The 15,499-nt window shown below is 35.1% G+C and overlaps 1 protein-coding gene across 1 annotated transcript in view; it reads left to right on the forward strand.

Annotated features, from left to right (window-relative positions):
* The window catches only part of LOC149068889 (dynein axonemal heavy chain 3-like), a 130,300-nt gene that overhangs the window by 92,557 nt on the left and 22,244 nt on the right, over positions 1 to 15,499 (forward strand). The window contains exons 54-63 of the mRNA XM_089250328.1: positions 2,833 to 3,040; positions 4,614 to 4,874; positions 4,988 to 5,189; positions 5,543 to 5,745; positions 7,135 to 7,239; positions 8,415 to 8,600; positions 10,995 to 11,075; positions 12,947 to 13,108; positions 13,718 to 13,878; positions 15,132 to 15,289. Coding sequence (XP_089106454.1) covers positions 2,833 to 3,040; positions 4,614 to 4,874; positions 4,988 to 5,189; positions 5,543 to 5,745; positions 7,135 to 7,239; positions 8,415 to 8,600; positions 10,995 to 11,075; positions 12,947 to 13,108; positions 13,718 to 13,878; positions 15,132 to 15,289 — 1,727 coding nt within the window. The remainder of the gene's footprint in view (positions 1 to 2,832; positions 3,041 to 4,613; positions 4,875 to 4,987; positions 5,190 to 5,542; positions 5,746 to 7,134; positions 7,240 to 8,414; positions 8,601 to 10,994; positions 11,076 to 12,946; positions 13,109 to 13,717; positions 13,879 to 15,131; positions 15,290 to 15,499) is intronic.

The following is a 15,499-nucleotide window of genomic DNA, read 5'->3' on the forward strand; positions in this document are numbered from 1 at the left end:
AAGCACGAGCTAATTCAACCCTGGTATGATACCTTGAAAAGGTTTGTAATAACAAGCCCTTGAAACTTTCCCACGATTTATGGGGGCCCCATTTTTCCCATTCGTGCCTGCCTATCGTTTGCCACCAGGCCTGAGCACGACCTTCAAACGTGCTTACAACTAACTCGATCTTATTAGGAACACTGTAAAGATTAAAATACGATTCACATTTTAATAAAAAGCTTCTAACGTCTTCTCCACTACCCGAAAATATAAGACTACCAACACTGCGTTGGGTCAATGGAACCAAAGCATTTGCGGGATTTAAAGGTAATGCCGGGGGAAGTATTACATGCGTCTCGTTATAAGGATTTGACATTGTTGGATAAGTAAAGTTCATTTGTGAACCATTATTCGATTGTGAACCACTTGGTTCCGGTTCAATTTGTACACGAACATCATCACCTAAATTTCTAGGCGTACTATGATTATTAGAATTCATCTCTAAAATCAATGTTAAATATCAAAAAAAAATTTTTTTTTTTTTAGCGAAAGTACTTTCCACCCGCGGTTTGCCACACTTACTGATCCCGGTCGAGCCCCCAAAATTGCAACGTCCCTTATGGGAGTTGCTTGCCCGGTTCGAAATATCCAGCAATAAAGTGGCAAACGACAAGTGGAAAATGATTAGAAACAAACTTTCGCATGAAATATTATTATTTATTCAATTATATGGGTTAGTTAATTTTAACAATGGATTAGTATATCTTGGAGCCCTCTATTTGACGTTAGCAGTAAAGATACTGGCTCACCAATTGATGATCAACAACAGTCAACCTGTGCAGCGATCGGACATCCGATGTTGTTAGCTTTTCCGTAAATACCAGAGGAGTTTTCTCAGTTGAGAACCGGAACACCTTGATCAGTTCCTGGGGGCCTCTCGGTTGAGGGCCGAACCACCTTGATCAGCTCCGGGGGCCTCTCGGTTGAGGGCCGAACCACCTTGATCAGCTCCGGGGGCCTCTCGGTTGAGGGCCGGACCACCTCGATCAGCAATGAAGAACTTTGACTGTGAAGATTGTTTTATATTTTGATTCCGGACCTGCCGGAAAACGGATTCAAATAATGTAGATTATTGCATTTTAACAATTCAGCCTAAGGCCAATAGATACGGTAGTAAGACGGTGAACCGTCCTACTAGAGGGCTTCAGTTGAACAGAACAAGATTAGACGAACGCAATGTGAGAGACAAAGAGGGAGGAATTTATACTCCCCTTTTACAAGAAGTTTGGGACCACATGTCCTCGCATGGCCTTTTCGCCTCAACAAAATTATCGAATTTGCATACTCATGCGTCACTATTATAAACATTACAATTTAATTACATTGGAATCTGGCAACATGACATAATCCGGAGAGCTGATCAGACTCTCCCGATTATGTAAACATTACCAACATAACAATATGAAATGAATTGTTCCGACGGAGGTCTGCAGCCCCCCGCCGAAAATAAGTGAGTACAACACTATATTTTCGTATCCGCACAACGAGACTTGCAACAACTCCCCCGGGAGGTTCTTCGATAAAAATAATTTAAACTGGGCTAAGCCTCGCCCAACTATACATATATTGGATCAAACCCCTCCACGAAAATAGCGGCATCGTCGTCATGAGGGAAATTAATTTATGTGGGACATCAGTAGCCCGACCTCTGGCCCGTTCTCGTTCGACAGCCGAAAGACCCCACCCGCCGACTGCCGAACTAATCGAACACTCTGGCCCTTACCGGTTCGCCAGTGGGTCCTCGGGTGGTTTCCGGTAACTGAGAGGTCCCTGGGGTCTAAAATAAGAAGGAATTTCCCACATAACGACAAGACCACCATTAACGTAGAGGGATCGGATCCCGATACGTTACACCTGCACCGGGTATTATGGTATGGGGCGGTATTGGATATCACTCTCGCACTCCTCTAGTACGCATTGCCGGTACTTTAAAAAGCCAGCGCTACATCTCCGAGGTGTTGGAGCCAGTTGTCCTTCCTTACCTTCAGGGCTCACCCACAGCCATATTTCAGCAGGATAATGCGCGACCACACGTGGCACGCATTGTCCAAAAGTTCTTCGTCAATCGCCAGATTGAATTGCTTCCCTGGCCAGCTCGCTCTCCGGATCTTTCACCGATAGAAAACATGTGGTCCATGGTTGCTCAACGATTGACCCAGATTACATCCCCAGCTGCCACACCAGATCAACTTTGGCAACGCGTGGAAGCTGCTTGGTCTGCTGTACCCCAAGAACACATCCAAAGTCTCTTTGAATCAATGCCGAGGCGTGTGGCAGCGGTGATCTCCAACAATGGCGGCTACTCTGTCTACTGATTTTGGCAGGAACCACACTTCACAGAAGTCTATAAATTTAATCATTTGATGCTTGGTCAACATGTTATCTACAAAATAAATATTGTTGCGATATCTCTTGTCTTTCTTGGTGTTGCAATTTGGGTGGCCAGCAGTGTAGATTGATATCTTCTGAATGTATCATGTGATCATTATTGAACCTTGATTTCATGTCATGCCCAGAATAAACCAGACGCTAGCATTCAAAAGTCTGGTCTCTCCTGATTTTACGGCATGCCCTAATTTAAGGGGAATATGGTAATTTTTTCCCCCTCAAAAACATGTAGCTGTTTCTTTTTTTTAAGAACATTGTTCACACACCATTTAATTATAAAATAATAATAATAAAGCCACATGCTCATCATAGGATAGTGAAGAGATCTGTTATAATATATTTTTTAAAAATTGTTTTTATTGGTGTTTGTGCGCTTATTCAATATTTTCATTCATACAAAAGGTTCATAGATGATCCCAGATTTGATCCAGCAGCAATAAAGAAAGTGTCTGTTGCTTGTGAAGGACTGTGTTGTTGGGTTAGAGCTATGGAAGTTTATGACAAGGTCATAAAGTTTGTAGCCCCTAAGAAGATAAAATTAGCTGAAGCAACAGAAGAATTTGACAGACAGATGGAAAAACTGAATGAGAAGAAAAAAGAACTTCAAGGAGTATGTATTAACTCTCACAATGCTCCTGTCATGCACATATGATGATGAGCATAGTAACCTGCTCAGTCATCCTGTGATGATTAGAAATTGGTTTTTTTAGATTAAATTTTTTAAATGACAGGCAAATGAATATATATGGCATAGCCATATATATTCATTTGCTTGTACTGTGTGGGGTGAAGTGAGTGAAATGGTATATGTGAAGTAGGGTGTCTCGGTCCTTCAATGTACTGTATGGGAAGGGTATACAGGGGATTGAGTAGCAGTAGAGTGTCTGGCTCCAATCACTAACGTGTAGGTGATTTTGGATTTGAAACCAGAATTTGCATTTGTATCACCCTTTTTTCGATTGTATTGAATTTACAAAGTCTGGGTTTGATCGCCACCTATCTTTAACAAAATAAAACTAAAAAACTGGAAAAAAATTTTTCGCTGCTTTTGCAGTGAGAGGAGTATGTGTTTTTTTTTGTTATTCCTGCAACCAGAAGATTAAAATAAACACTGGTTTCCATAAGGTAAGCAATAAATCACCATTATTTAAAAATTATGCATCTAATTTGGATAAAATCTTATGATAGTGTTTATGTAACTAACAATAATGTTTATATCTACTGAATTATATTTGACTAAACAATATAAGATCCTTAACAAAAAATTGCCTACATTCTGCATTGTAGGGTTCTCAAGTACCTCGAAAGTCAGGGAAATGAAAAATGTTCAGGGAAAATGTAAAATATTTAGCAAAAGTCAGAGAAGTTCTGTGAAGGGAAAAAACAAACTTGAAAACGAAAATTTTTTATATTTGAAATTAAGGTTTTGGATTATGTTTCTTTCTTTTAAAGTTTTTGTCAGAGAAATTTTTAAATTTTCTGTCAGGGAAATGATTGGGCAGATTTTACTGGGAACCCTGCATTAGCACCACAAATGTGAAAAGTCTGAAATATGAGTATAAAAATTAAACACATCAAGCAGCTTCAATAGGGAGTGGGACATAATGAACAGCAATACAAGCTTGACAGAGATTTTTCATGCTACTAATTAGGTTATCAATGAGTTCCATTGGTGGCAATACCCACTATACTGTTGCAGGTACATACATGAAGTTGCAGGTTCCTAATATACCAAGAGGAGATAGAAAGAGAGCATTCTGTATATGTTCTGTAGAACTCATGTCTGAGGAGTGTACTGGCCATTTCATGTGGAAACTCCTTGAATACATATCTGCCTGCAGTACAAACAAATACATCACCAATTAAAAAATTGAGGATTTCACCACCGAAAAATAGTGAGGGTTCTATAAGTGAACACGTAAATCAGTGCAGCCAGCTAATGGTATGCCTTTTCATAAAATCATGTCTTCTCCACATGTCTCTTTCCAGCATAATTACTTGATAAGATATATATTGGGTGTTTGATTCTTTCTAAACATGAACACATGAAGAATTGCTATGTAAAGCAAAATATAAATCATCAGTAAAAAATAGTCTTCCACTGTACTTTAATTCCTCTGCTTAATTCTTAAATCTTTTATTATTTAGTATATATATGTATATATGATTTTTTTTAATTAAAGGTAACAGACAAATTACAAGCTCTAAATGACCAATTAGCAGAGACCACCAAGAAGAAAAAAGATCTTGAGGATGAAATGAACCTTTGTGAAAAGAAACTAGACCGTGCCAATAAAATGATTGGAGGTCTTGGTGGTGAAAAAGATAGGTGGAATGAAGCTGCAAAGAGGTTAACCATTGCTCATGATAACATTGTTGGTGATGTCTTGCTGTCTTCTGGAGTGATAGCATATCTTGGTGCTTTCACCGTAAACTTCCGCCAGGTATAGCAGCGCATTAGACATGATCGTAGAACAATCAATTTATATGAACCCGTGGAACAAGTTATGCTTGGTTTAGAAAAAATAAAGTCTAAAATCAGAATTTTTTTTTTAAGGAATGCATATCCTCATGGCAAACATTATGCAAAGAGTCCAAGATACCTTGCTCTGATCATTTTTCTGTGATATCTACCTTGGGTGAACCAGTGTTGATAAGAGCCTGGCAAATTGCTGGTCTGCCAGTGGATAATTTCTCAGTTGAAAACAGTATAATTGTGAAATTTTCTAGAAGGTGGCCACTGATGATTGACCCTCAAGGTTTGCTAAAAATTTGTACATTTTAGTAGACAATGACATATACTTTCATTAATTTCTTTCTGCATGGAAAATTATTTCCCCATTATATTACAAATTTTCTGTACAGCCATTTTTTGACAGAATGAAGAGATTTCATTTTTTGGAGCCACAATTGTAACTTATTTGGCATCAAACTATATAAAAAATAAAAAACCAAAAGACCAAACTAGAAAATTTTTCTTCTCAGTATGATTAGGCAATGTGAAAAAACCTGACTATATGTAGTGCAATTTTTTAAATGCTGTGCTTTGTGTCATCGTTCCTGCATGGAAGGGAAATTTTCATACACCTGGGAATAAATTTTTTTATTGCAGGACAAGCAAACAGATGGGTTAAGAATATGGAAAAACAGAACAATTTGCAGACAATAAAACTAACAGATGCAAACTATATACGTACTTTGGAGTTTGCTCTTCAGTTTGGTTATCCTGTACTTTTAGAAAACATTGGAGAAGAGCTTGATCCTATTCTGGAGCCGATTTTGACGAAAGCCACCTTCAAAGATAGTGGAATGACTGTTAGTAGTTTGAATCTTAAAATTACGGATTTTTATGACTATCATCATGAGTTTTTCATTATCATAAAATTCAGTTATGCGAATTTCTAGTCAATAAATGTATACACAGTGAAACCACATTCCAGTAAACCCAGTTTAAAACAAACCTCCAGGCATAACATAAAATGTTTTTGGTCGTACAAAATCAGATATAGCGAACAAAATTTTTGTCCCCTGAAGTTTATTATAACTGGGTTTGGTTACTCTACTGGAAAATAAAAAACACCTTCAGTGATGGATCTCACTTTTACCTTGGGGCCAAAATGATGGTAGACAGCAGGTATGATATCTTCTAAGAGAAAGAAATGTACCATACTGTTTATGTTATTGGTTCACAGGGAAAGCACCACCTGTCAGACCAGATAAGGCCCGGGCTCCGTCCCTTCCAGGATATTAGCCCTTTACTTGAGTGGGTTGGGTCAGGGAAAGCAACACCTGGACTGATGGTGTGGGGTGCCATAAGCTATGATGTCAGCGCAGTCGGAACTGGTTATTGTCAGAGGAACATTGTCATTCTAGCAAAACGTTATCAGTATTTTATGTGTAATATCTGGACCATTTATCCAGCAATATTGCATGTAGTACCAATGAGATGACACACATCCATATGTTGTGAGAGTGCCTTTGCCAGTGTATACAGGCTCATAAGGCGCACACTCAAGATACTTTGCTTTGTCCTTTCACCAGAAATTTTGGTTGTCTGTCTTATTGAAAAATCTGGGACATGGGAAACCCCAGAGTTGAAATGCTGCCAGAATCCATCATCAATTTTAACAGATTTGAAACATCATTTTTCTGAAATATGGCATGATATTCCCCTAATGGCGCACAGAGGCACTCAAAAACAGTTTTTCACAATACATCAAACCTACATTGAAGCTTTTCTCTATTATATTGAAAGGAAGAGATATCTGCAATTAAAATTCTTGATTGAAGCTACTTTAAGTACTGAAATAGAAAAATCTTGCGAAGTTTGCTGAGATGGTTAAAAAAAGTACAAATGAAGTCTGATATAATGAGGATCCCACTATAACAGACAGACATGACCGCTGACCATCCAGATAGACCATCTACCCACTATAGCAAGTGATATGTAAATGATTGTCAGATAGCTAATGTTAATGGTACAAAAATATTTGGTTAGAAAATTTCATGAGTTATGAAGCTTTCGGTATAACATCAATAAAATTCTCCCAAGAAATTAGATCAGAAACTCCCAGGAAGTTCTTAAAATTTTAAACCTAATCTACCTTTTATTGAACTTCATATACTTTATTTTGTCTTTTACCTAAATTGATTGCCATATCTCTCGAGGGCATATGTGATGCATGTTTGTTTGTGGAATTGCAGATGATCAAGCTTGGAGAGAATGTTGTCCAATATTCTGAAGAATTTCGTTTTTACATTACGACAAGATTTCAAAATCCACATTATCTTCCAGAAATATCTGTGAAGGTGAGATATTTTATCTTTGTGATAGAAAATTTGATATTTTTGGTTTGTTTTACATTTTTATTCACTTCAGTATATATTATTATCACATATGCCAACTTTGATCAAGTTGATATCCAGGAATCATATATTTATAACATCCGATTTGATCAAATAAATTAATTGCATTTTATTGTCATTATTTTTTCATCATATGTTACTAGAAAAAGTTTAAATGCTGGTAAGAATGAAAGGTATGATTCAAAAAGTGTTCAAATTCTTTTATATTTCTTGCGAATAAGTTTGTTAAACTTGTAGTAGATTTATCAAGTTGATATTTGCTAAACCCCCCCCCCCCTTCATTTACAAGCGATTGGCAACAAATTCAGATGATCTCTATTTGGCGAATTGATGATAAATATGATAACCTTGTCCTAACCTAATCACACGTTAGAAAATGTAAAAGCAGGAGAAGGAAAAAAAGTAGAAAAGAAAACGAAGAAAAAACAAATGAAAGAGTGAAGCAGTATAATAGATAAGGGGCCATTCAAGTATTACATCATCATCGAGGGGGGGGGGTTCCGATTTGCTGACTTTTGATGACAAGGGGAGAGGGGGGTTTGGATAATGCTTATATCATCAACCACCCTTTATGAAAATATGAGTTGGATTCAGAGGGGCAGAGTTGATGACGAAATTTTGCTGACAAGGGGGGGGGGGTCAAAAATGGCTAAAAATTTGCTTGTGTAATAAATACTTGAACGGCCCCTAAGTGTAGATTTAAAAGTAGATTTTCTCTTTACACGCCCTCACCCTGGCTGTTTTCTTTCACTCTTATATGTATTTAGTAGAAATATATACACCATGTGAAAAAAAGTCACTATCAGGGTATAGAAAAAACAGAGGCAAAAAATTATAGGTTTATAGCAAAGCTTCGGGATAGTGAAGAGAGAGGAAAGAAAACACAGAGAAGTTGTTTGAAATTATTCCGTTGGCGTTTGAATGCAATATTACGTCCTTGATCATAAATTGGTTAATAAGACCGTATATTTTTTAACGTCATATATTCACTTGAATTCAATATTTTTTTCGCTTTTATTTTCTGGTGATTCAATTATTTATCCTGATCATTAAATTTTTCTAATTAGAATTGTAATAAATATAATTTCTGTGAACTTCAGAGTTTTTATGAATTCTAGGTTACGTTACTTAATTTCATGATAACTCCTCTTGGCCTACAAGACCAGCTTCTTGGTATTGTAGCAGCAAAGGAAAATCCAGCTTTAGAAGAAAGTAAAAACAAGCTGATACTGGAGAGTGCAGAGAACAAAAGACAGTTGAAGGAGATAGAAGATAGAATTCTCGAAGTCCTCTCATCATCTGAGGTTAAAAAATTATCATAGAAGTAGATTGTGTTTCTTTTTTTCTGAAATACATTCATCTTGTCTACCTGCAAACCAAAATGCTTCATATTGTTCTGCAGTGCAAAGCAGAAGCCAAAATGTAGGCAGAACGTCAGCCCTCTGCTGACTAAAAATGTTATGCAGTGAAAATTATTGTTTTCTACACTGAAGAGTTCTTTTCTTAAAATTCTTCCCAAGATTGTTCTGCAATGTATGTTGCAGTTTTTTGCATGTTCTGCTGTGGGGGCTATTTACCCTATTTAGCATATACAAGGTAACTCAGAACTCTACTGCCAAAATGATGGGAGTGATATTGCACGTCAAAAAACAATTTTTGTAATGCGACCAGGGGTCTTTATTTCAAATTAATCAAAACTTGATCCATTGCCATGGGAAATTTACTGCCCAATGAGTTGTGTCAGCAGTGTGCATGTGTACCTAACAGTCTGAGTGCCTATCTAATGTTGTTCGTAACTTTCAGTGCTGCCATCTATTTTTCAAAGTATGAGTGAAATGTAGTGATTGAATGTTTGTGGAACTATTGTTTTGTGTGGGAAGACATTTTAACGAGGAGAGCATTCACAACTTAAAGTTGGGAACCATAGAAAACCAACTTCACCTGACCACCATTGTGCCTCTGGTAGGGTTTGAACCTGGGTTCTCACAATGGGAGTCTGTAACTATTACCGCACAGTAGCTGCAACCTCAGCTCATTTTTTTTTCAGCACATAATTGAAATGCAAATCAAGTCAATGGTGCCAAAAAAAGAAGGGGGAACGGTCTAAAGCATAGTTTTCCAACCTTTTTTTGTCCCATCACCCCCTTTTTCAGAAATTATTTTCTCCCATCGCTCCCCAACACAATCCAACCCATAGGATCCTATGTTATACCCGTAGCTTCTACCGCCCCTCTGGAACATTCCATCGCCCCCCAGAGGGCGTTAATGCCCACGTTGGGAATCACTGTAATAAAGTAACCCTGGGAGTGAGAAGGAAAAATGTCTCCTTCATACACACATAATTATGGTTGGAGAGGGAAAAGCAAAATTTTTTTCCCTCCATGATCGCCTGTGATTGAAGGGAAAGAAATTTTCTGGTCTCTCTGTATGATGTGTGCAAGATTATCTTATTTTGGCAACTTCTGAAGTGGAGTAATGCCTGTTATTTCCTCGAACAAGATGCATTAATTAGACATAGCATATGGAAATCAACTTTTATGCATACAGGGATAGTATCGAACATTTGATTTTCAAATGCTACAGTTAATCAATGCAACCCACTTATTTGGGAGTTTGATTTTTCTTGGCTTATATTCAAGTACGAATAGTACTTATTCAGTACAGTACAGTTTCACCATGAAATTTTTTGGTGGTTAGAGTTAACCAACACTGCACTTTTGTACTCACATGACGAATGTCATCTTGTAGTTTAGTCAGTGACGGCCCCATCATAGATTTAGTTTGAATTGGCCTCCATTTTCTTCAGACATTTTGGCCATTCTGAATGTTACCTTCAGAGACAATTGGAAGAAAAGAATTTCATAGGATCAAACCGGGAACAATGTACAATCTGAAGCGATATTTAACACTTTCGGGTCTGAGATATTTCGACTATGTTTGTCCCTGTGGACTGAGAGTTTTTGGCGCTTTTCATGATTTTTTTTAAAATACTTAGAATATATACATCTAAACAGTTTAACTAGCAATTTCAACTTCACTCTCAATTTCACTCTTTTCTTTCATAATATAGCAATTATTTAAAGGTACTAATAATTAATATTTAGTGAGAAATAATTAAATAAAGTATGTTTTAGGGTTTTAAAAAAAGTTCTGCATAAGAAAACATCATTTTTTCACATAAAATTTCAAACAATTCTGAATAAAAACTTATTCAAATGGGTACAAATATCTAAAAATGGTTTTTATTAAAAAAAATCATCTTGTCATCAACAAACATGGCTACCTTACCTAGGAAGACAAATGTGTTTAACTATGCTTACTTTTACTTCATTTCTAAAAGCTACATCCGTTGCGTGCTGCCATCTTTAAGTGTATATATTTATTTTTTTTTTGTAACTAGAAAATTGATAGATTATGTTTAAAAACCACTGGGAACATATATATTTCAGCTACTATACAACATATATATAAATACAACGTAAAGTTGTTCGTTGTTCAACATATGCTACAACATATATAGTTAGCTACTAGAGTTAAAAGTTGAGCCCGAGTCAGGCTTGGACTTAGACCTGAAATTGTTAAATTTATATCAAAGAAATATAAAATTGATTTCATTGAAGAAAAATTATTAGTGCAATTAGGTTTTATTTTGGCACATGATGCTTTATTGCTTTTTTTTAATTATATATTTATTTCAGGGTAACATTCTTGAAGATGAAACTGGTTGCAATGTTCTTACTTCATCTAAAATACTATCTGAAGAAATATCGGCAAAACAGGTGTTTTATGCATATGCATATAAATATATATATATATATATATATGTTTTAATTAACATAATATATATAATAATATTCGCATTCACTTAATATTTTGTGGTATTAATGATACTAATCATTCATTTAAAAAATATATACTCTAGATATATCATTTTTATAATCAAACCTTAAATATTTTTTCTGTTTGTACTTGTGTGTATTCGTTAGTTGGAAAATTATCATATTGTCTCCCTCATGCTAAAAGCATGAAAGTGCAATGTCTTTGGAAAAAATAGAACATTGGAAATGACGTTCAAATGTTTACTCTACCCATGTTACTCCATGGAAATTATTTTCCTAAAATATTTTGTTATGTGTTTCTATAAGGATACACATCTGCATTTCCAGCAAAACTTAGCAAAATAAAGTAAAATAAAAAAAGTGAAAATTTATACATTAATGTTTCTAGCATGAGGGGAACTATATGTTATGGAATTTCCCAGCTCTATGGTCATGGAAATTTATATACAGCTGTTAATATCACTGGTTCGTAAAATCAAAATACAAAATGGTTTTGTTCATTTTTGAATAACTTAACTAAAAAAGTCTGAAGTCAGATGTTGCTTGTGGAGTTTGTTCTTTTTAACTGTCAATGTTTACTATATCAGGTACTAAAATCACCCCCTTTAACTTTGAATTATCCAAAACATTTGTAACATTTCCAAATTTGAATAAAACATAATTTTATGTAAAATTGGATATAAACTTAGTGGAGTTTTTAAATATTCAAATTTGTGAAAAAATGGATTAAATTCTATTATATTTGATCACTGAATGTTAAACATTATTGATCATTATTAATAGTCGATTTCCTTGAGATTTTGTTTTTGAAACAAAAACTCTAACACATAGCTAGCAGCATATCAGTACAGGCATGGAAATACTACAAAATTATGTTTTTCCAAACATAAGCATTGCAACTGTAGTGGATAAACCAAGAAATGTATATATATATTTCGTTCTATATCTTCATATCTCTTTATTTTTGTTTCTACTATGTATATATATATACAGGGTGATTATAAAAAAACTATCCCGACATATGGGCCCCTAACTATCATACCATTCACAGAAACTGAATGAAATTTTGGCATAAGGTATTTTGATGTATGCGCTCAAGAATGATATGGAAACAACAGTGTCACTCTAACAGTTACGGTTACAGTGAGAAAATTTCGAAAATATCAAATGGCAACACCAAGTTTTTTGGATTGGAATGTGATCTCCATTGTGAAAAACCCTAAATAGCGTTCGAACGGCAACTGTAGCATGAAAATCACCGGCGGTAGATAGGTTAAAAGTGAGGACAACCAATAAGGACAGAGAAGCAGCATAAAATAAAGCATTTTATTGTGTTTCACAAATTTTCCACATGACCTTGTGGAGGACTAATCAGGCTGGGATCTCAGCCGAAGAAACGGTGTGACGAATGAAACGAACATTAATGCTCTGGTGCACTGCAAAGTCTTTTTTACTTTTTCCTTGCCTAGCTCCGGGGATTTTCGCGCTACAGGTGCCATTCCAAGGCTATTTAGTGTTTTTCAGTATGGAGATCGCATTCCAATACAAAAAACTTGGTGTTGCCATTTGATATTTTCGAAATTTTCTCACTGTAACCGTAACTGTTAGAGTGACACTGTTGTTTTCTATATCATTCTTGAGCGCATACCTCAAAATACCTTATGCCAAAATTTCATGTCGGGATAGTTTTTTTTATAATCACCCCGTATATATAATAAACAGCTATTGATATTCTATTATTTTGTACAAATTTTTTTCAAACCATTCATACATAACTTTTTTTAAATTAACTTTTCAAAATAAATATTTAGGAAGTTGCAGCAGTGACTGAGAAAGAGATAGACACAGTTCGAAATGGTTACCAACCTGTGGCAGTTCATTCCTCTATCCTATTTTTCTGCATATCGAGCATTGGTCACATTGATCCCATGTATCAGTACTCACTAACTTGGTTTTTGGGACTTTATTACCAGGTTATTAATGTTTTTTTCCCCTTGTTTCTACTCTCTATGTACTACAGTACACTACAGTCTAACGATCGTTTTTACAAATTCGTACAGACGTGAAAAATAATTTGTAATTGTGAAAGACGTTTAAAGGAACAGTGTATTGTTTGGGACCAGAAAATTAGTTCGTAAAAACGTGTAGTTTGTAAATTGGAAGTTTGTAAAATCGAGCATTGACTGTAGTTGGTAATTTTCCAAAGAATGAATTTGTGGAAATATTAAAGAAATGTCGTTTTTAGGTCATATTAGTAGAAGTGCTATATATACAATCAATCTATATGTAATGTGCTTAGAATAGTTGACATGCAATGATGACTCAATCAACACGTAGAGTAGTTGTCATGTGAAAGTAAAACTCTTAGGCATTCACACACAAAAAAATCTGATTTTTTTTAATGTGATGACTGCTTGAATTAGTTTAATGCTTTGACTGTTCTATGATAGCATGTCTCATGCTGTTGATATAAATTGTCATTTCTGCTTTGAAATTCAGAAATTTGATTCAGTTTATGTTCTGTCAGAAATAATTTTCACTGTGTTTTAACATTATTTTATTCACTGAAATCTTTATTTTAGTCCATTGAGAAGAGTGAAAAATCAGATCACTTGGAAAAGAGGATAAGGAATCTTAATGATCATTTCACTGCCAGTATCTATAGAAATGTGTGTCGCTCTCTTTTTGAGAAAGATAAACTTCTCTTTTCTTTTCTCCTGTGCATTGGCATTATGCGGGGAAAGTGAGTTTCACCTTACTCTTTCCTTTCCTTTAACTTTTTATTTTCTCTACTGCATTTTCTTTTTAACACAGGGTAACTTGCTTTTAACATTAGTCTTCAATTGATACACGTCAGGATATCTACATCTGTTCTTTTTTTAGTTTTTTTATTCAGTCATCTTTTCTCAAATTTGCCCATCATTTTTATTTTGAGCATCTAAAGTGCAAAGGCTGGACCCACATTTTAGATCTAGGAAAGTATATATCATCATCAACCATTTTCAATCCACTGCTGGATGAAGGTCTCCTCTAAATTTTTCAAAATTAAAAAAAAACAGCCAAACCTTCTAAAAAGTATATATATATGTTCATAATTCATCTTTTATATGATTTTTACCCCCTTTCATCTATGATTTACAGCTAAACAAAAATGCTTCTAGCTTTTTTTTAATTTGTGACAGAAAATATTGGCTACCACGGCTAAATCTACAACCTAAACTAATCAAATTTTTTTTTGGAAAAAATGTAGAAAAAGAATTATTTATTGTATTTTAAATCTTCTGAAAGAGCAACATGATTATTTAACAAATAAAACTTGACCAATGAAAAAAAGGGAGTATTCTTAAATGCCTTTCTCTTCTGACTGCCTTTTTTCTTGTGAAGTATTTTTTTTTAATTTCACTATGCCAAAATGATCTAAAGGCTTCTATTACTTGTGAAAAGCACATGTTTTCAACATATTCATTTTTCAATCAGTGTTACATAGCAGTTAAAAATGCCTTTCCCCTGCCATCAAATAACAAGTAGGAGGGTTTGATGACATGTTAAGGGTAATAAAATGTCTTCACAGCAACATTATGCTTCAGTATTTTTTCATCTAAAGACTTTGCTTTGAGAGCGACACTCATGAGAGACAAAGCATAAAAAATATTGTCGACATGAAGCTTCACTTTGAGCAATGGCTAAGGAAAATAAAAAGAATAAAAGAAAAGACATAAATGAGCAAGTGATAAACAATGATTGTTCAGTGAGTCAGTGATTGTCCAAGTTGAAAATTAGCTAACAAAATATATGAAGCCTATTGTAATTTTCAAGTGTCACTATCAAGTTAATGGTGAAATACTACATCTAAGTGTCACGGGAGGATTTCCCCCATCTCTCACCATACTTAAAATTAAATTGTTTTTTTTTCACCATGAGTTGACAGATTTGTTTTTATTTCTTCTATTTTATCTTTTTCATGCTTTTTAATCAGGTTTTTTCTTTTACCTAAAGAAATGAAGTTGATGAAGAGATCTGGAGGTTTATCCTTTCTGGTGGTGTTGGTTTGGAAAATCCTCATCCAAATCCTTCTCCTGATTGGTTGACAGATAAGGCTTGGAATGAAATTGTTCGAGCTTCTAATCTGCCCAAACTCAAGGGTCTCATGGAAAGTCAGTATTCTAATTGTGCTTCACAAATCAATATGATATTAAACTTCAAAAATTCATTCATGTATCAATTCAGGATGTCTCTGAATTCATGGCCCAAATGTGTGTGTGTGTGTGTGGGGGAGGGGTAATACTCATCAAACACTCCAATATTCAACATATATACAGTGACAAATTCTGTGCAGGCTCTGAAATGAAAGATTGATTCATAGG

Source organism: Pholcus phalangioides, unplaced genomic scaffold (assembly GCF_987345545.1).
Source record: "Pholcus phalangioides strain wild (caught in Gottingen) unplaced genomic scaffold, Ppha-v1.0 ptg000024l_1, whole genome shotgun sequence".
NCBI lineage: Eukaryota > Metazoa > Arthropoda > Arachnida > Araneae > Pholcidae > Pholcus > Pholcus phalangioides.